Source organism: Balaenoptera ricei, chromosome 10 (genome assembly GCF_028023285.1).
Source record: "Balaenoptera ricei isolate mBalRic1 chromosome 10, mBalRic1.hap2, whole genome shotgun sequence".
Taxonomy (NCBI): domain Eukaryota; kingdom Metazoa; phylum Chordata; class Mammalia; order Artiodactyla; family Balaenopteridae; genus Balaenoptera; species Balaenoptera ricei.
In genome coordinates this window covers 103260835-103280253 of record NC_082648.1, presented here as the reverse complement: position 1 = coordinate 103280253, position 19419 = coordinate 103260835, and the positions used below count along the sequence as shown (strand labels likewise).

Here is a 19419-nt window from a genome sequence, read left to right as displayed (position 1 = left end):
AAATCAGTAACTGTGAATATTTTCACAGAAACTCCAAATATCTGGAAATGAAACAACACACTTGAGTTCACAGGTCAAACCAAAACAGGGGAAATTAAAAATATTTATAATTGAATGATAATAAAAATACGGTAAGTATGTGGGATGCAGTGTTTGGCAGGAAACTGACAGCAGTAAATGCTTCTATTAGAAAAGAAGATCTAAAATCAATGACACAGGGTTTCACCCTAAGAAAGTAGAAAGACATATACACACTGCTATATATAAAATAGATAACTAATAAGGACTTACTGTACAGCACAGGGAACTCTACTCAGTACTCTGTAATGACCTATATGGGAAAAGAATCTAAAAAAGAGTGGATATATGTATAACTGCTTCACTTTGCTATACAGCAGAAAATAACACAACATTGTAAAGCAACTATACTCCAATAATAATTGTTTTTTAAAAAAGGAAAACTAAGTAAGAAACCCAGTGAGCAGTCCCCCTCGGCCTCCACTCAGGGAGCCCACTGACCCTCTCGCTTTCCACCGCTTTGTAATGAGTTTTCCCAGGGGGGTGGGCTCCTGCTAAGGGGACTCCTCGGAGGGTCAGGAGACTGCGCCACAGGAACCCCACTAACAACCCTGACCCGAGGCCTAGCCAGGTGTGGGCACGGGCCAGCTGCCCGCAGCCCCTCCCCCCCTGCCCCGCCCCCCGTGACCCCACGGCCCGCGACCCCGTGGCCGTTGGTCCGCGGCCTCCGCAGCGCCTCCCACTTCCCGCTCCCATGCGGCCGGGGCCCGCGCTCCTCCTCCTGGGCCTGGGCCTGGGCCTGGGCCTGGGCCTGGGCCTGAGCCTGAGCGGCGGCCCTGGCCGCCGCCCTCCGACGCCGGCTGCTCGCGGGGCCCGCGGCACCGTCCCCAGGGTGCCCGGCTCGCCGTCCGGCGACCTCCTCGGCCGGGAGCCCGCCTCGGCCCGCCGCGCCCCGCCCGAGGCCCGGGTCCGCGTCCCGACGCGGCCCCGGGCGGCCGTGCTGCGCTCGGTTAGGGGCGCCCGGGGCCTCGGGGTGCGCGGCGGCGGCGGCGGCATTGGCGGCGGCCGCGCCCGCCTCAGCCTGCGGCCCCGCGCGGCCCCGGGCGGCGCCGTCATCCTGAGCGGCGGCCGCGACCTCTGTCTGCGGGCCGGGCGGCTCGCAGGCCCGGCGCCGCGCTGCCTCCGCGCGCACGTCCTGCTGCGCGCCCGCCGCGCTGTCGCCGCCGCCGTCGCGCCCACCCACGTGGACCTGCAGCTGTCGGCGCCCGGCGGCCGGCTCTCCCTGCGCTGGCTCGCCCGTTTGCCGCGCTCGCTCGGGCGTCTGGAGTGGACCTTCCGCCTCGGGCTGCTCGGGCCCACGGTCCCCACGGCCGCCGCTGCCGCCGCCCGCGTGTCGCCCCGCTCGGCGGTGTCGCCCCGCTCGGCTCTGCCCCGCGGCCCGCGCTCCTACGCGGGCTTCGTGGCCAGAACCAAGTGTCCCACGGACGGGCCCACGCCTGTCGTCTTAGAGGCTGTCAACCCGAACAGTTCCCAAGCCATGGAGTCCTCGGTGTCCTGTCAGATATCACGCTCGGGGGTCTGTGTGTTGGATCCGGTGAGGATCAATAGGAATGACGATTCTCCCCTGCAGCTGACCAGGAAGATGGAAGTCACCATCAATGCCACGGTTAAGGCCCGCTGCCCAATCCAAAGTTTCTTTGGTCAGTATTGGAAACTCTTTTCCGTGGCCTCTGTATCTGACAAGCCGGACTGGACTAAACCTTTGCAAAACCCACCTTTCAAGTCAGGGAACTCTCCATCAAGTATACATATCTCTGCACATTCTTTATCTTGGGGGGTGTATCTGCTTAATTTCTCCGTGTACATCGTCACATATGATCCAAAGATACCTCTGAAGAAAGACTCGGATTCCATCTATATCATCATTGTTAGAAGTCCCCTGGAGGCGGTTATTCCTGGGGATACCAACATCACAGTTAATTTCACAGATGGGCTGACTTTGAATGGAAATATGTCCTCTGATCCAGATGCAGAAAACCCTTTAGAGGGACTTCATTTTTTTTGGTACTGTACCACAGACCCAAGAAACTACGATGGACATGACATAACAGTGAGGAGCAAGGAAGTCTGTCTCCCAGAGCAGGTTGATCTCAGGTGGACATGGGCCTCTGGTCCTATACTCACACTTTTGCCAGAAACACTTCACGGCGGCCGTGTGTATTTTTTCAGACTGGTGATCCAGAAGAACGACAGAACAGCATTTTCTGATAGGACGGTGCATGTGCTCCAAGGACCAGCACCTGTAGCAAGCATTTCATGTACTGAAAATTGTGATACAGTTTTGATTATATCAGAGAGATTTTCTTTGTCTCTAGAATGCCCACGTTGTAAAGCAGGCCGTGATGTCTATCGATGGTCCATTCTGTCGTCTTCAGGTGATAAGATGCCATTTGATTGGACGGGGCAGACTACAACAGGGCGGAATGGTGCTTATTTTTCTGTAAAAGCTTTCGCTTTTCGGCGTTTCGTTGAAGATAAGTTTTGGATTTCTCTAAATCTAGCAACCTGGGGTGGATCGAGCTTGGTCTTAAGGCATCCCTTCGTTATTCACCACATCCCTGAAACCACAGAATGCAAAATTGATCCAGCTAAAGGAATTGCATTCATTACTAAATTTGTTGTCCATTGTAGTAGTTTCAAGGATAAGAACATCGTTCTTACATATAAAATAATAGTTCCTGATGTGCATGGTTTTGGTGAAATCAGTTCTTTAAAAGAGAATAACTTTGGGTCTATCCTCTATTTGGGGAAGGATTGCACAGCACCCCCTTCCTTTCTCCCTGTTGGTGTGTTGGCGAATCATTACGCCTTGAAAATATATGCTCAGGCATATAATACCTCTCTGGGAGCTTTTTCTCAGGTGACTTTGTACGCCACTGTACAGGCTCCCACTGACATAAACTCATCAAGGACTGTGTTGCAGGAGTTATTCACTTCCACTACGGGACCAGATTCATCGCTGTCTACTTTGCTTCAACAGCAGGATTTTTTACCTGCAGGTTATTTAATGTATATTGTAGCTTCTGTCTTGAATAGCATGAAAACCGACTCACGTCTGCAAGCTGACCAAATTAGACTCCGAGAACACCTTCTCAATCAGTCTTTCATTCTTCCTGTAAACACTTTGGTGGAAATTAGCCAGGTGGTCATGACTGTTACTAAATTAACGCAGAAAACCTCTGAGTTCTCCTCAGTTGTTCAGAAACTGGCCACGGTGAGGATTTGGCAAGCAAGCCAGGCCCTCCAAGAGTGTCACCAGAGAGAGAAGCACATTTCTTCTGAGCAAATAGAAAGTGTAAGCACTGGAATATTAACAAGTTTGTCTAATATCCTGAAACTGATGGCTCGTCATGAAGTGGTCGAAGAGCCTTTCCATGTCATTGAATCTCTAGCAGAGACAGTATTGGCTATGAAAGTGCCAGAGGATAAGACCACTGCAATGAGGACCTCCAACTTTAACATGTATGTCAAGAAAACGGAAAAGTGGAATGTTACCAAGTTTTTCAGCACCGAGAAACACTGTCGAAATTGTTTTTATCCAACCCTAAATGTGAGCAGCGTTCCTAGTCTGCCTGCCAACGCTCCAATTTCTACAATGTTTTGTGAGTTTGCAGACGACCCTTTCCCTTGGCTAAATTATGGGGAAAACATTTTGACCGAGGTGGTTGGATTCCGAATGACAGGAACCGAGGTTACCGGTGATGTGATTGAGATCACACCTGATGTAGTGGAAGTGTACCTCATCAGAAAAAACTTGAGCTTTGGGACTTTTAATCTCACGGTGGGACCCAGCAAGGAGTCTCATAAAGCGGATGAGTCGTTGAGAAAGACGACGGGGGCATTTAGCTTTGAAGTGGACAGCAGAGCAGGGAAGGAGGTGTTGATCCACATTGTGACGGAAGTGGCCGTGTTGTTCACAGTGTCAGTGTACGCCGGCCATCAGATCACACCCACCGCTTTGATCGCCACCTACCTCGTGCCCCATCGCATCCCTCCAATTGCCAAAGACAGTGACCTGTTTGACCCTGACTGTACAGTGACGGAGGCCCGAGTGGTTTGCCTTCCCCCGTCCCTGTTGCGGGTCATAGCTCAGCGAACCAGCTCCTCTGAGTGTACCGTCGCTGTGGTTCTGCAGGCACCTCGTTTTGTCCTAAAGCCCAATGACAAGTTAGTGAGAATTTCTGTTTTCAGCACTCAATGCTTGGACATGTATGGGATCCAGAGCGATTGGAGAGAAGATACCTGCGTTGTCGGAGAGAAGACCACCTGGCAGAAAGTGCACTGTATCTGCAAGAACCCAGGGCGGGCCAAGCGGCAGCTGGACGCAATGAAACTAGCCAACCTTCACCTGCGTACCCACTATTTGACGGCCAGGGTGATAGTGGTCCCTAACCCCGTGGATCTACGATTAGAGGTCATCAAGAACGTTACCCAAAACCCCGTGACCCTCTTCACTGTACTTTTCATTATGCTCTTGTACATAGTCCTAGCGTTCTGGGCCTTGCACAGAGATGAAATAGACAAGTGTCTTAGGGAGCATGTGGTAGTTCTACCTGATAACGATCCTTACGATAATGTATGTTACCTAGTCACTGTTTTTACAGGAAGCCGTTGTGGGTCTGGGACCAGGGCCAATGTCTTTGTCCAACTGCAGGGAACAGAAAGTAGCAGCGATGTGCATTGTTTAAGCCATCCACAGTTTACAACCCTCTACCAAGGAAGCATCAGCACTTTCCTCCTAACGACGAAAAGTGACTTAGGGGACATCCATTCCATCCGCGTGTGGCACAACAACGAGGGCAGGTCCCCTAGTTGGTATTTAAGTAGAATCAAAGTGGAGAATCTGTTCAGCAGACACATCTGGCTGTTCATGTGCCGGGAGTGGCTTTCTATTGACACCTCTTTGGACAGAACCTTTCAAGTAACCCCCCCAGATAAGCCTCTCAACAGAAAGGATTTTTTCCTTACAGATTTAAGTTATAGGCTGGGGAGAAGCCACATGTGGTTCTCTGTTTTTTCTGGTGTCATTGCCACACCGTTCAGTAGGCTCCAGAGGCTGTCCTGTTGCTTAACCATGTTGCTCTCCTCCCTTCTGTGTAATATTATGTTCTTTAATCTAAATAAAGAAAAAGAAGCAGAGTCACAAGAGGGGAAGTACCTCAGGTCGATGGTGATCGGGATGGAAAGTGTCTTAATTACCATCCCTGTGCAACTAATGATCACGTCTTTGTTCATCTGTTCCCAGAGGAGACCTCAGGTGACCCTAAGGGAGGTCGCTCCTCGGAAGTATCCATGGACACCAGCAGCAAGTGAAAACTGGGAAGAACGACTAGCAAAGTGGCACGCTCATGAAACTGACGACGCACGCTCCCAGGAGCCTGAAAATCTTCCACCTACTGGGAGAAGTCCTAGACTTCCCAAGGCTTCTGTCAAGGCCACGTCTAAAAGACGGCCCCAGCCCAAGCGAGCAGAAAGCAAGGTCTCCCGCAACCAAAGAGAAAATAAAAATGCCAATAACCCAAACGTTGAAGACAATCAAAGTGTTTCTTCTGGAGAGCACCCTCCCCAGCCCGGTGCTACACCCCTCAAAGAGAAGACCAGGATCGTTCTGCCGTGGTGTTGCGTTTATGTCGCGTGGCTCTTGGTTTTTGTCACTTGTAGCATATCCTCATTCTTTATTGTATTTTATGGACTGACTTACGGCTACGAAAAGTCAATAGAATGGCTGTTTGCATCATTTTGTTGCTTCTTGCAGTCAGTTCTTCTGGTGCAAACATCTAAAATTATATTCGTGTCAGGCTACAGAACAAGTAAGCCCAAGTATTGTAAAAACCTTCCGTGGGTCGGCAACTGTCGCTACAGTGAGATCAAGCTGCAGAGCGTCGCGAAGAACCCAGAGGAAATGCGCAGGCGCCAGCAGCACATCGCCCAGCTCCGAAGCTCAAGGATGTACCAGCCCCTCACTGAAGACGAAATCACGATATTCAAAAGAAAGAAGAGGCTCAAGAGAAGAGCTTTCCTGTTCCTGAGCTACATCCTCACTCACTTCATGTTTCTGGCCCTCCTGTTGAGCCTGGTCACCCTCCTATGCCACACCGATGGCTTTTACTATAATCAGTTTATTCGTGACCAGTTCTCTGTGGATCTGGCGTCGGTGACCAAGCTGGAAGACATCTTTCGGTGGCTGAACAGCGTTCTGTTGCCTCTTCTCCACAACGACCTGCGTCCCACCTTTCTCCCTGACAGCGCCTCTAAAATCCTTGGCCTGCCACTGATGAGGCAGGTGAGGGCGCAACCTGGAGAGAAAACCTGTCTGCCTGCCAAAAACTTCACGCAGGACAGCCTCAAAAGAGAGATTCACTGTCACCCCGAATACGGCACTGACCCAGAAGACACAAAAAGCTACTCCGGGTTGTGGAATAGAGTTAGTAAGCGGGCTCTAGACAAGACTACGAAAGGATTTACTTACAAGCCTCGAGAAAAGAGATGGGTGTACTATTCCTATGGGCTATTGCATACCTACGGGTCAGGAGGATACGCGTTCTATTTTTTTCCGGAAGAGCAGCAGTTTAATTCCACACTGAGGCTTAGCGAACTCCAGGGAAGCCATTGGCTGGATGAGAAGACATGGGCTGTGATTTTGGAACTAACAACTTTTAATCCAGACATCACTCTCTTCTGCAGCATCTCGGTCATCTTTGAGGTCTCTCAGTTAGGAGTTGTGAACACTAGCCTGTCTGCGCACTCCTTCTCGCTTGCCGATTTCAACAGAAAAACTTCAGCAGAAATCTACTTGTACGTGGCCATCCTCATTTTTTTTTTCGCCTACGTTGTTGACGAGGTCTACATCATCACACAAGAAAGGTCCGCCTACGTGAAAAGTGTATATAATTTGCTCAACTTTGCTTTAAAATGCATCTTTACTGTGTTGATCGTGCTCTTTTTCAGGAAACACTTCTTGGCCGTCGGTATAATTCGGTTTTACCTGTCGAACTCTGAGGATTTCATTCCCTTTCATGCAGTGTCTCAAGTAGATCACGCCATGAGGGTGATTTTAGGTTTCCTGTTGTTTCTGACAATCCTGAAGACCCTCAGGTATTCCAGGTTCTTTTACAATGTGCGTCTCGCACAGAGGGCCATCCAAACTGCCCTTCCCGGCATCTGCCACGTGGCACTACTGGTGTTCGTGTATTTCTTTGTCTACATGACTTTTGGTTACCTGGTATTCGGGCAGCACGAATGGAACTACAGTGATATGATTCATGCCACGCAGACAGTATTCTCCTACTGCGTTTCAGCTTTTCAGAACACGGAATTTTCCAATAACCGGGTTCTCGGGGTCCTGTTTCTCTCATCTTTTATGCTGGTGATGATCTGCATATTGATCAACTTATTTCAGGCGGTGATTTTGTCTGCCTACGAGGAAATGAAACAGCCTGTGTATGAGGAGCCCTCAGAAGAAGCGGAAGCAATGACCTACCTGTGTCACAGACTAAGAACTGCATTTGGCTTTCTGTCCTTCAAATCCAAGGCAGAAGACCAACCCAAGTTCTTTGTCAACATGCTGTACGGGCAGCCAGAGAAGAACAACAGCCGGTATCTGGGGCTGAAGACCAGAAACATTAATGGGAAGAAAATGGTTTATCTCGTTGTGTGATCCATGACAGTTTCAAGATCCACAGGCCAGCTTCTCTCAAATGCTCAGTTTCTGGGATTAAGGAACGTTTAGTGGCTCAGTTGTGCTTTCTACCCGTGTCCTTCACGATGCACACCCCTACGTTTGGAAGTCTCCGCAGTCTCGGCCTCCCCTTCGGAACTTGAAAGGAGGGTGTCAGAGTGCAGTGCGGCCTCTGCAGAGAGAGGACGATGACAGCCTGTGAGTCCTGGGTTGATTTCCCTGTTGCTGGGAAGTTGGTGTCTTTGGAATCTGCTGCAGTTTAGAAGGTTAGAGACCCAGATTTGGGGTAGGGAACTAAAAGGCCCCCTCAACCTCACCCCACCTTGCCAGAAGCAGCAGGAAAATTCTGCTGCTTCTGTGCCCCCCTCCCTGAGGCTGGGAGGCCAGCGCTTGCGGTTCAGTGCCTCGGCCCCGCTGGCTGTTCCCTTTGCACACAGGGCTACAGGGCCTCCTCCACCCTCCCTACCTCCACCGCCCACACTCCAGCTGGGCCAGGGCCTTGTGATGAGTCCCAGGAGTTGCCCTTGTGCCTGGGAATGCAGGGGTGTGGACCTGGGGGTCAGAAGTCTGAAGCTTCCCATCTACTTCTTAAGGCCACTGCAAGTGAAAGATGTAAAGTGTAGTAACATTTTCTGGCCATGAGACGTGACTTTTATTAAACAGCAAGAAGGTGTGTGTGGGTGTGGGTTCACATTGAAAGATAGTAAATACTCTATATAATGTATATAGCAATATATACATCCAGGATTTGGGGTTCGGGTTATTGATGGCCTGGTGGATTGTTTAGAAAACATTGTTTAAGAAAAATGGGCTAGCAGCTGTTGGATTTTCACTCAGAAGTATGTTCATTTATGTAGATGCCACTTTAGGCTTGATCAGAATTAAATGTGAGATTTCTTCTGTGAGACCTGCAGTGATTCCTGTCAGGGGGTGTGTACACCGATGGCTCCTGCCCTCACTGTCGAGGGCCAGCAAAGGGGGACAGCAGGCAGGTGGGCAGCTGCTGTGTCCCAGGTGTTTGTTACTCCCTCGGCGCCCCCGTAGTCCTGCGCTGCACGGGAATGGTCACGGCACCCTGCACCTTGGCAGGTACGGGCACGCACGCACGCACGTGCACACGCGTTCCATCGTTTCCTCCCCGGGGGAGGCCTGAGAACCTGGGGTGGGGAGTGGCCTTCTCTACCAGGTGAGATAATGAAGAGGTTTTGTGACTCACCCAAGGCCACCCACACGATTAGGGTCAGAAGGTCAGTTGTGGGTTTTCTAACTGCGCTGGTGGGACGTATCAGGTGTGGCTGGGCTCTGGCCGCTGGTTCCAAGTGAAGTGCATGTTCATGGTTAGCACCCCTCATTACCACCTGATTTCTGAACAGGTTCGGAAGGCGTAACCATGGGGGCCAAATGTTTACTTTTTACTGGGGTCTGGTCAGGTGCAGTCACCCATGGAACGCAGAACGGGGGAGTATAAGCCCCACGTGATGTGCAGGCGACATGGGGCAGCTCCCCCCTAGAGGCTTCGAAGACCCAGGCAGACAAGGCAGACTCGGGTGCTCTGTGGCTGGGTACACCCGGACATTCTTCCCAAATTTAGGATCAGCTGAAGTCTCTGCCCCTCTGGTGCTGTGGGAGGCCCAGGGTTACACTAATTGGCCTCCCTTCCCAGGAAGAAAGCCCCCAGGCCCGCATAGCATCTCAGGATTCGGAGCTGTGAGTGACAGGGTCATAAAGGCAGGGCCCAAGTGGGCCGTCCAGGAACAAGGCGGGGGTGGGGGCGTGGGGTGGGCTGAGTGAGGGCCAGGGACAGCAGCTGCAGGCCCCTCAAAGAAGACAAGACTGTCACCTTGTGGCTACAGTGAGAAGTCTAGCAGAGTCACAGGGCTGTTTCCACGCATCCTGGGAGAGAGGGGAGTGCCAGGGGCCTCCTAATGATAGAGCAATGACAGGTATTTCGATAGTTGAGAAATATTAGAGATGCCAATTATAACATTGTCAGTGTGAAAATTAATAAAGGGACACCTCACTAAAATGGAGTCGGGAGGCCAGAAGTGGGGGCTCTCATGCACATACCACTCAGGCCAACACAGATCCCAACAGGAAGAGAGGTACCATGCCTCTCCGGCAGGAAGCGATGCTACTTTACTAGGCAGCAGGAGGAAGGAAGGTTTTCTCCTCGCCTGGCAACAGCCCAGCCAATGAGAGACTGTCACAACTCACACTAGACTTCCGACTCCCAGTTTCCTCCAATGGACAGTTTGTTTATAAAAGCCCCGCCCAACTTTCCCTTCTCTGTAAAAAAAGTTCCCTCTCCTTTGCTTTACCAGACTTACATGTCCCAAATCGCAATTCTTTGCTGCTCCCGAATAAACCCATTTTGCTGGTAAAAATAACCGCTGGTGAAAACAAAACTGGCTGTTTTACTGTTTTAAGTTAACATCAGGAAAACAAAGTAACGAGACAAATCAAAATTCAGGTTTCTTTAGAAGGTCATTTTCACAGGACATGGCAACAATTTCTAAAGGAGTCTTTTAAGACGCCTTTGTTCCCATCACGTTTCCAGGGATAGGGTAGGCATGTTCCAGAACAAGTTGGAAACAGTTATGAATACCCTCCCAAGCCTGTATTGCACAGGAAAACAAGATAAATGTTCTTGGATTTGTCCTCCGTGTAGCCCCTTATTAACTCAGAGTAGGAGAACAAGTTTTAGATGCAGAGAGATGCTCCATCTGAAGCTCCATGTCCTTCATCTACCTCAAACCCTTGTACCAGTTACGGAGACTTGCATTTGTAAGGCCTGCTTCTGTGTGTATATTATACTCTTAGATATTTACTTCAAAGCTATACACCATTAAAGGCATTTTGTCCATTGGCAATAAATTCAGGTCTCTCCATGCATCCTCCCTCCACCCACAGAGGGCCAGCCTTCCCCTTGAGCCAGAAGAAACCTCCAGTGTCTCTTGTCGTGGAAGACTCCATCTGGGTGCCGGTTACACTGCTGTACTTACTTTGTGAGAATTCATCTTGCCGCACACTTAGGAAGTATGTAATTTTCTGTATGTATGTTACGCTTTTAAGGGTTTACTTAAAAAACTAAGGCCTGCTTCTGGAATTTCATTAGCACTAAAAGCAAAGTGCCAGCCTTTGGACGTTAATTTTACTGGCAGAAATGGAGGAAGGGATGAATAAGATTGGACTTAACAGTGAAATGAGGTATGTAAGGAATTAATCCTCCAGAGTTACCCCCTCCTTTTATTGCTATTAACAATGCTTTGCTTTAGATTCTAATCTGCATTCAATTCCTTATTTTTCAATTTTCAAATTTCCTTTCTCAGGCTGCACTTCAATATGCAATGTATAATACTTGTTTAGTGTCATGATTTTTAAAAAGCTTAATCGTTTAAGACAACATTTATACAATGTCTTATAAGTCCTGCCACAACATCTAGGTAGTTATATTCCCTGGCAAGGCCACCCCTAACGTCGTGGGGTCGAGGCAGGGTGACAAATATCTGCATGTCTAAATATTTAAAGGTTATAAAACAAGTTTACAAACCATTACAAAAAATATGTTATAGCCACCTATCTTGACACCCACACTTTCATAAGGGCAAAATTAAAAATTATTTGTAAAGCTATGGTTTTTATATAGATGAAAATGGGCAAAATATCAAAGATAACTGAATTACTATTGTGTACCTCTGGGTGTTCTGTTGGTGGGCCACTGATCTTTGGATGAGTAAAAAAACATACATAATCCATAAATTATTGTGTGTGTATTCCATAAAGTTTATTTTTCTTGAATTCATTTCAGAAAAATCATCGTGTTGATAATAACAAAGATTTTCACATAACTGTGTTGTATTGACAGTAGTGCCAAGTTAGACAACCTTTCCTGAGTCTTAACAGTTTGCAGATAGTTTTTAATGATTTCAGCTGGGAGAAACTTCACTCTGCTGAGGGAGTAGCAACTGGAATTGTCAATAAATTTCTGAAAGTTTTAGACTTAGAATTGAACCATGAGTATTGATATCATGTTTAAACACTGTAAGGAGGGTGCATATAAAAAGATCATTATATTATATTACCATTATATTAAACATCATTATAGTCTCCTTTCGTTGCATCATATAAATGTCATCATTAATTCACTGTTATCATCATTTTTTATAACACATCTAGATCCATCCAGTATTTTTTAAGTATTTCACCTTTCACATTTTTCAGCACTGGGATATTATAAAGAAAACTGAAAACTGCAGTGGGTTGCTCACTTTGTTCAAATCTCTGTCGGATAGAGACTATAATGGTCCACAATGGTCAGAAAACAGTCTCTATGGAAATTAGTTTTGGGATTATTTGTGCATGACTCTTCTTCAGACTCCAGTAGATGTTACTGTTTCCTAGTTCTAACTTCCCTACGTTGTATTTGAATGTCATTTTAGTGGGTTTTTAAAAAATGCACTTTATTTTTTAGAGCAGTTTATGTTCACATCAAAATTGACAGGAAGTTGCAGAGATTTCCCATATACCTCTGCCCACACACACATATAGCCTCCCCATTATCAACATCCCCTGCCAGAGTGGGAGATCTGTTATAATTGATGAACCCACACTGGCACACCATAATCAAAGTCCATAGTTTACATTAGGGTTCACTCAGTGTTACACATTCTATGGGTTTGAATAAATGTATAATGACATATATCCACCATTATAGCATCATATAGAGTATTTTTCACTGCCCTAAAAATCCTGTGTCCTCAACCTTTTCATCCCTCCCTCCCCCCAACCCCTGATCGTTTTAGTGTCTCCAATATTCTGCCTTTTCCAGACTGTCACAGAGTTGGAATCATACACTATGTAGCCTTTTCACATTGGATTCTTTCACTTAAGTCACACGCACTTAACGTTCCCTCCATGTCTTTTCATGGCTTGATAGCTCATTTCTTTTTAGTGCTGAGTAATATTCCATTGTCTGGATGGACCACAGTTTGTTTATCCATTGACCTACTGAAGGACATGTTGGTTGCTTCCAAGTTTTGGCAGTTATGAGTATGAATAAAGGTGTAATAACCATGTGTGCAGGTTTTTATATGGACATAATCTTTTGACTCCTTTGGGTAAATATCAAGGAGCATGATTGCTGGATCACATGGTAAGAGTATGTGTGTTTTGGTAAGAAACTTCCAAACTGTCTTTCAAAGTGGCTGCACCGTTTTGCGTTCCCACCAGCCACGAATGAGAGTTCCCGCTGCTCTACATGCTCACCAGCACCTGCTGGTGTCAGTGTTCCGGATTTTGGCCATTCTAATAAGTGTGCGGTGGTATCTCATTGCTGTTTTAACTTGCATTTCCCTGATGACATACGATGTGGAACATCTTTTCATATGCTTATTTGTCATCTGTGTATCTTCTTTGGTGAGGTGTCTATTAAGGTCTTTGGCCCATTCTTTAATTGGGTTGTTTGTATTATTACTGTTGAGTTTTAATAGTTCTTTGTATATCTTGGATAACAGTCCTTTATCATATATACCTTTGGCAAGTACTTCCTCTCATTCTGTGGCTTGTCTTTTCATTCTCTTGATTTAGTGCTTATTTCACATGCAGTTTCTTTTGGGAAACCATTTTTTTTCTAAAGCTTTATTAGATATTTTTAATCCTTGTGGATTGTTTTGTAAGCTTTTTCTTATATTAATAACTGTGGACAGCTCAAATCAAAATTAACTTTATTTTCTGACAAAGACCATGATTTGCTCTTTGAATATTATTTCACTTTAACTCTTCCAGTGCAGCGCGTAACTTGTCTAAACTGTCTAATGGCTTTGACAGCATTCATGAGATAACCAGTCATGTATCTCAGAGTGGATTTAGGTCAAATTTGAAATGCTTTATCAAGTGGCCCATCTTTGGGCAGATCCAGAAATAAAAACCACAACAGTATGTAATCTTTGCATTGATCCAAAGAGTGCCATTGCTGTAAGCACAGTTGAGGTCACATGCTCTAATAGCAAAATATAAGGGCTCGCTAATTCTTGAGGCTCAGGGCAGGAGCCGCTCTTGCTCAAGTCCAGAAATAGTTCTTGTTGCCAGCATTAATAAGACACCTTATGTAATCCTTATTTCTCGATTCCCCAAAGGAAAAAGTCCCAGACCTCAGGGCTGCTGGCTTCAGAATCATCCCCTAACCCCGTAGAATGGTGCCTCGAATACACACGAGTAGAGGGGCCAAGAGTGGGGTGGGACGGCCACTGCAGGTCTAGGGAAGCACTTGTCTGAGCTTCCGGACGGGGAGCTTGGGATCCAGTGCAACTTTTGGTAGCTGACGTGGTTGGTGCCCCAAGGTGAAGACCTGGAAGTTGCAGGATGGTGGTCCCAGATGACGACGGGCATTGCAGGCCACTTAGGCCACTTTAAGGCTTTGGAGGAGTACAGTGACAAGTCCCGGCGGCTGCACACAGCTTTTAAAGGTCGCAGGAGACAGGGCTCATTTTGAACCCATTCTGTCTGTTGCCTTAGTGCACATAGTAACCACTGCCTGCGGCCCTGGCCCCAGGCCCCGGAGGCTTCCGTCCTAGTTGGGGGACGGGTAGCATGAGAACTAAGACCAGGGCATTTTGGCCCGAAGCGCGCGGTGAGAGAAACCACGTGGGGATGGAAATGCGGCTGGGGCCGGGTTATCTGTGGGCCGCGCACTGGCGGCACCGACTCTGTGGAGCCCGGTGGGAAACGCAGAAAGAAGCTAAGAGCCTTGGAGCAGCCAGGACTGCAGGCCACGTCGGCGTGAGCTAGCCGAAGTACCCCCAGGTGCTGCCCAGCCGCTGCCAATCCCGAGAGATCGCGTACCGGAAGCCGCAGCGAGGCGGAGGGCGAGGCGGAAGTCCGCCGCGAGGCCCCGCCCCGCGCCTCACCGCGCACGCGTCGTGGGCTCGGCCGCGCGGCGGCGGCGGCAGCGGCAGCGGTGGTGAGTGGCGCGGCCTGGCGGCTTGGCGGGGACGTGTGCGGCCGCGCCCGGGTCCCTCCCCGCGCGTCTCGTGCGTCCGGCCCGGCCTGGGTGCCTCCGCGGAGCCCTGCGGTGTTCCGAGCGCCGGAGGCCCGAGCGGCCTCCCGCGGCGCTGGGGGCGGGCCGCGGAGCCTGCGCCCCGGCTCATCCCCGGTCCCTCCCGGACTGCGCGGCGCCGCGGAGCCTTCCGAGGGCACGTCGGCTGATTCGACATAACCAAGGGAAAATCAATGAACTTGATGACAGGGCAGTAGAAATGACCCAAACTAAAACACAGAGAGAAAAGAGTAGAAAAAAAACAAACCCAGAGCAAAGGGTCCAAGAACCGCGGGACAACATCAAAGTTTAACGTATTTGCGGTTGGAATCTCAGCGGGAGACAAGAAAGAATGGGGCAGAAGAAATATTTGAAGTGGTAATGCTTAAGGATTTTCCAAAAATAATGAAAGATACTAAGCCACAGGTCGAAATGCTTAGAGCAGCACAAGCAGGATAAATAGGTTTAAAAGGAAAAAAAAAAAAAGTAGTTGTATAGTCAAACTGTCGAAAGCCAAAGGTGAACAGAAAATCTTCAGGGCAGCCAGAGGGCAATTCCATAGGTAGAGACTTTGGGGAAAACCCTCCAGGTGGCAGGAACAGCAGGAGCGAAGGCCGGGGTGGCGGGTGAGAAAGTGCAGGGAACACCTGAAGGACAGTGATGGAGCCAATGGAACTGCAGCCTGCTGTGTGGAGGGGTGGGGGCTGGACGGCAGAGTCACTGGGAGATAAGTCCCAAGTTAAAGAGGCCTTAAATGCCAAGGAAGGGAGTTTATTCTGTAGTCAGGTGGGGAGCCCCTTGGCTCTGAAGCACCACCCAGAGCCTTGAATTTTGTCGTACTTTTTATGCATCTATTGAAATGATGGTGTGGTTTTTCTTCCTTTATTCTGTTGCTCTCATGAGTTGGCATTCACTGGTTTTCGAATGTTGAGCCAACAGTGCATTCCTGGGTTGAATCCACTCTGTCGTGACGCCCTAGGCTTCTTATGTATTATTGAATTCAGTTTGCTAATATTTTGCTAAAGATACTTGCTTGTGAAGGATATTACTCTGTAGTTTTCCTGTAGTAGCCTTGTCTGATGAATGGTATCAGGGTAATACTGGCAGTTTTGGTGTCCATGTAATATTGGCCTCAAAATCACTTGGAAAGTGTTCCTTTCTCTGTATTCTGAAACAGTTTCTGTAGGTTGGTATTACTTCTTCCTTAAATGCCTGACAATTTGCTGGTAAAGACATACGGGCATGAAGTTTTGCTGGTGTTCTATTTATTTTTTTTTGTTGTTCTTTTTGTTCTATTTCATTTTAAAGGAAAATTTTAAATTATGAATTCAGTTTTCTTAATAGATAAACGGCTATTCAGGTTTTCTATTTCGAGTCACTTCTGATAAATGGTGTTTTTTCAGGAAGTATATCCATTTCATCTAAACTGTCAGATTTATTTGGTAAAAAAGGTCACTGCATTCCTTTATTATCCTTTTAATGTCTGTAGTCTTAGTGATGTCCCCTGTTTCATTCCTCATTGTGGTAATTTGTATCTTCTTCCTGTTTTTCTTGATCAGTCTGATTAGAGGTTGTCAACTTTATTGACATTTTGAAATAACCAGCTTTGGTTTTATCGATTTTTTTCCCCTATTGTTTGTCCATTTTCTGTTTCTTTGATTTGTGTTATTATTTTCTTTTTTCTGTTTATGTTGAGTTTAATTTGCATTTTTCTAGCTTCTTAAGGTAGAAAGTTAGATGATTTATTTTAAGCCCTCTTTTCCAATTTAAGCATTTAAAACAGTGAATGTCCCTGTAAACACTGCTTAAGCTGCATTCTATGTATTTTGATATTTTGTATTTTAGTTTTCATTTAGTTCAAAATATTTTCTAATTTCTCTTGTGATTTCTTTGAATTATGGTTTATTTGGAAGTATATCATTTAATTTCCAAATATTTGGAGATTTTCCATGTATCTCTTTGTTACTGATTTTAATTTAATTATTATGGGGTTGGAGAATGTACTCTATGACTTCAGGCTTTTAAAGTTTGAGGCTCATTTTATGGCCCAGAATATAGTCTATCTTGGTGAGTAGCTCAAGTGTGCTTGAAAAGAACGTGTGACCTTGAGCAGGTCTCCTACTTACTCTGAACTTGAGGTGCCTTGTCTGTACGGTGCCCTTCTCACCTGTGGGTAAGAAGCAGGCAGTGGGGAGCTTTGAGATGTGGGTAGCTCTTGGTTCTGTAGGCGACATGCCCTGTCTTTTGACCTTGCAGATGGCGTGTGAGGCGGAGTGCCGCCCCTTGGGTGTGTTTGAGTGCCAGCTCTGTGCCCTAACAGCTCCATATAGCTACGTGGGGCAGCAGCCCCCCGGCACCCAGTCTGTCGTGTGAGTACCAGGGTCCCAGCACCCCAGGGAGCACGCCCAGAGCTGGCTGGCCTAAGTCTGACACACGGCTTGACACAGGGTGTTGTGTCTGGGGCCACCCGGCCCAGGCTCTGGGCACTTCAGGTGTGACCCAGGAAGGCACAGGGCAAGGTTCGAGGGCCATCCGGCTCTCCTAGAACCTCCCAGCCCCTACCTCCCTCTTCAGCCCAGAGTCCAGCAGCTGCCCCAGCTGTGGGGTGGGAGCACCGTGGCTCAGGCTGAAACAGCTCCGCAGCTGGGAACGCAGGGAGCCGCAGAGGCCAGCGCGTCTGGGGCTGGGCCTTGTCACTGGTCCCGCTGGATCCTATGAAGACACCTTCTCAGCGGGAAGCTGCCTGCCTTGCGGCTCTTGTACTGGTGGGAGTGAGCCCTGAGGACCAGCTTCCCGCGCACCTGCCCATGGATGGCCCAGAGTAGAGCCAGTGGGTCCCGGGGCTTGATTCTTGACCTTCAACTTGTCCTCCATCAGAGGCCACCTTGTGGGGATCTGACCAGTACGTTACGTGGGACAGGCGGCGGGGGCCAGGCTTCTTTCCTCCGGCCCTGAGGAACCTGGGGTGTTGCCTCAGATCCTGTTGGTCTCCTTTCTGATGTGCGCTGTGAGGCCAGAACCTTAGCCAGGGTAAAGCGCCCTGTTCTCCCCGTGTGGAAGCAGGCAGTTTGGGAGCGGGTGTCATCCCGGAGGTGAGGGGAGGGCTTGGAGAGCTTGCATGGAGGTCTTGTGCCCGCCCGCCGCCCTGCTGAGTCAGGCTGGGGTCTGGGGGCTGAGTTGCAGCAGCCCTTCTTTGGGCCGAGGAGGAGTGGTTCTTTCCCTGCGGTTGACACGGAGCCCGGAGCAGGTCTCATTTCATCCCAGCCTGGCACCACTGCTCGCCTCTCTGCTGCTACTTGGTGGCACAGGGGGCCACCCCTCCCCGCGATGAGCACGCACGGTGAGCAGGCCCCGGGGAGGTCCGTGCAGCCGGCTACCTTCCGTCAGCAGAGGTTTGGGTCATTCTGCCCACTGGCACCACTTCCTGTCCTGCAGCCTCCTGGAGGAGAGCTACGTCATGAGGGACCCCTTCACCCCCAACAAGGACAGATTCCTGATCCTCGGCTCGAGATGCGGCTTATGCGGCAGGCTGGTGTGCGTGGGCCCGGTGGGTAAGCCACGTGCGGCTGGGGCCGCCTTCCCTCTCTCCCTGTGGCTGGGACCTCACGTGCGTGACTGTGAGAGAGGTGACACGTGAGCCTTTCCCAGGGACAGTGTGAGCGGCAGCCTTTCCTGGCCTTGGTGGTCCTGGGAGCCCTCACGGTCACGCAGCTGGTCTGCTGCATTATGGGTGGGTCCCTGCAGCCAACAGAGGGGTAGGGGACAGGCAAGCTGGGGTCAGTTAGAGGGTCTCATTGGGGGTTGAGGAAGAGAGAGAGATTCCTGGAGGCTCTGGGAGATGCTGCAGTGTGCTTCCCATGGCACTCAGGCTCCTCCGTCCCCCTCTTCTTTCAGGAATGCAGTTTATTCTACTCCAAGAGATTTTGCCTCCCCTGTGTCCGGGAGAACATTGATGCTTTCCCTCAGGAAATTCAGCAAGACTTGGAGAAAAGGAAAGTCCCATCCAAGAGGCCTGCCAGCCAGCCTGGTTCTCGAACGTGAGTCCAGTCGGGTACCAGGTCCGCAGCAGTGCGCTGCACGGGGCTCCTGGCCAGCGGGCTTCTGTGGCCTGGCTCAGAGATGGGGCCAAGCTGGGAGCCGCTGCGACCGACCTTGTTTCTGGGCCATCGGGAGCCGTGTCTGTAGCCAAAGGGAGCTGGGGTCCGCCTGCAGCAGCAACAGGGCCAGGAACCACGCAGAGAGGGCGCCCAGAAGGCAGACCCCAGACCCCAGTGCTCCGAAGACCGCAGCACCCCCGCCCTCACGGCCCCCACCTTAGCGATTGGTGAGACACTGATTGTGGGCTCGCCACGTGCCTGCCAGTTCTTAGAGGGCAGGAACTGCTCTGTCCGATTCTGTAGTTTCCGCAGGACCAGTGCACACTGCCTGGAGGGTGCTAGAAACATGTTTGATGAGAGTATGAATAAAGAGCTTTTACTGGCCTATGTTAGCGCTGGGTTTTGTCTTCTGGGGGCACGTCGTCCCAGGTCCGCTCTGTCACTGGACTCTACAGGTAGAGACCACGTCAGCTATGGGGCTGGGGGGCTGTTCCGGGTTAAGGGCAGACCCTACAGCTGGGGATTGGTTTTTT

The 19419-nt window shown here is 49.3% G+C and overlaps 2 protein-coding genes across 5 annotated transcripts; both read left to right on the top strand.

The window, feature by feature from the left end:
* The first annotated feature begins 772 nt into the window (after positions 1-772).
* Positions 773-9485, top strand: PKDREJ (polycystin family receptor for egg jelly). Its single transcript, XM_059937405.1, has 2 exons — positions 773-4492; positions 5324-9485. The coding sequence occupies exons 1-2, from the start codon at positions 773-775 to the stop codon at positions 7733-7735; spliced, it is 6132 nt and encodes a 2043-aa protein (XP_059793388.1). The 3' UTR covers positions 7736-9485.
* A 5176-nt stretch (positions 9486-14661) lies between these two features.
* Positions 14662-19273, top strand: CDPF1 (cysteine rich DPF motif domain containing 1). 4 transcript variants are annotated; one of them, XM_059937176.1, is made up of 4 exons: positions 14662-14714; positions 17046-17158; positions 18225-18336; positions 18684-19273. In XM_059937176.1, the coding sequence occupies exons 2-4, from the start codon at positions 17046-17048 to the stop codon at positions 18828-18830; spliced, it is 372 nt and encodes a 123-aa protein (XP_059793159.1). In that variant the 5' UTR covers positions 14662-14714; the 3' UTR covers positions 18831-19273. The 4 variants fall into 4 exon arrangements, with proteins under 4 accessions (XP_059793159.1, XP_059793160.1, XP_059793161.1 ...); XM_059937177.1 differs by lacking the exon at positions 14662-14714 and adding an exon at positions 14766-15167; XM_059937178.1 differs by lacking the exon at positions 14662-14714 and having other exon boundaries at positions 16700-17158; positions 18225-18340; positions 18684-18829.
* Positions 19274-19419: the final 146 nt, after the last annotated feature.

Bases quoted from the DNA above. Each gene is read 5' to 3' on its own strand.
- CDPF1 (XM_059937175.1), top strand. From the start codon at position 17,022: ATGCCCTGTCTTTTGACCTTGCAGATGGCGTGTGAGGCGGAGTGCCGC. The intron at 17,159-18,224 runs GTGAGTACCAGG...CCTGTCCTGCAG, and splicing joins CCCGGCACCCAGTCTGTCGT to CCTCCTGGAGGAGAGCTACG. The intron at 18,337-18,683 runs GTGGGTAAGCCA...CTCTTCTTTCAG, and splicing joins GGCTGGTGTGCGTGGGCCCG to GAATGCAGTTTATTCTACTC.
- PKDREJ (XM_059937405.1), top strand. From the start codon at position 773: ATGCGGCCGGGGCCCGCGCTCCTCCTCCTGGGCCTGGGCCTGGGCCTG. The intron at 4,493-5,323 runs GTCATCAAGAAC...ATCTGTTCCCAG, and splicing joins CCGTGGATCTACGATTAGAG to AGGAGACCTCAGGTGACCCT.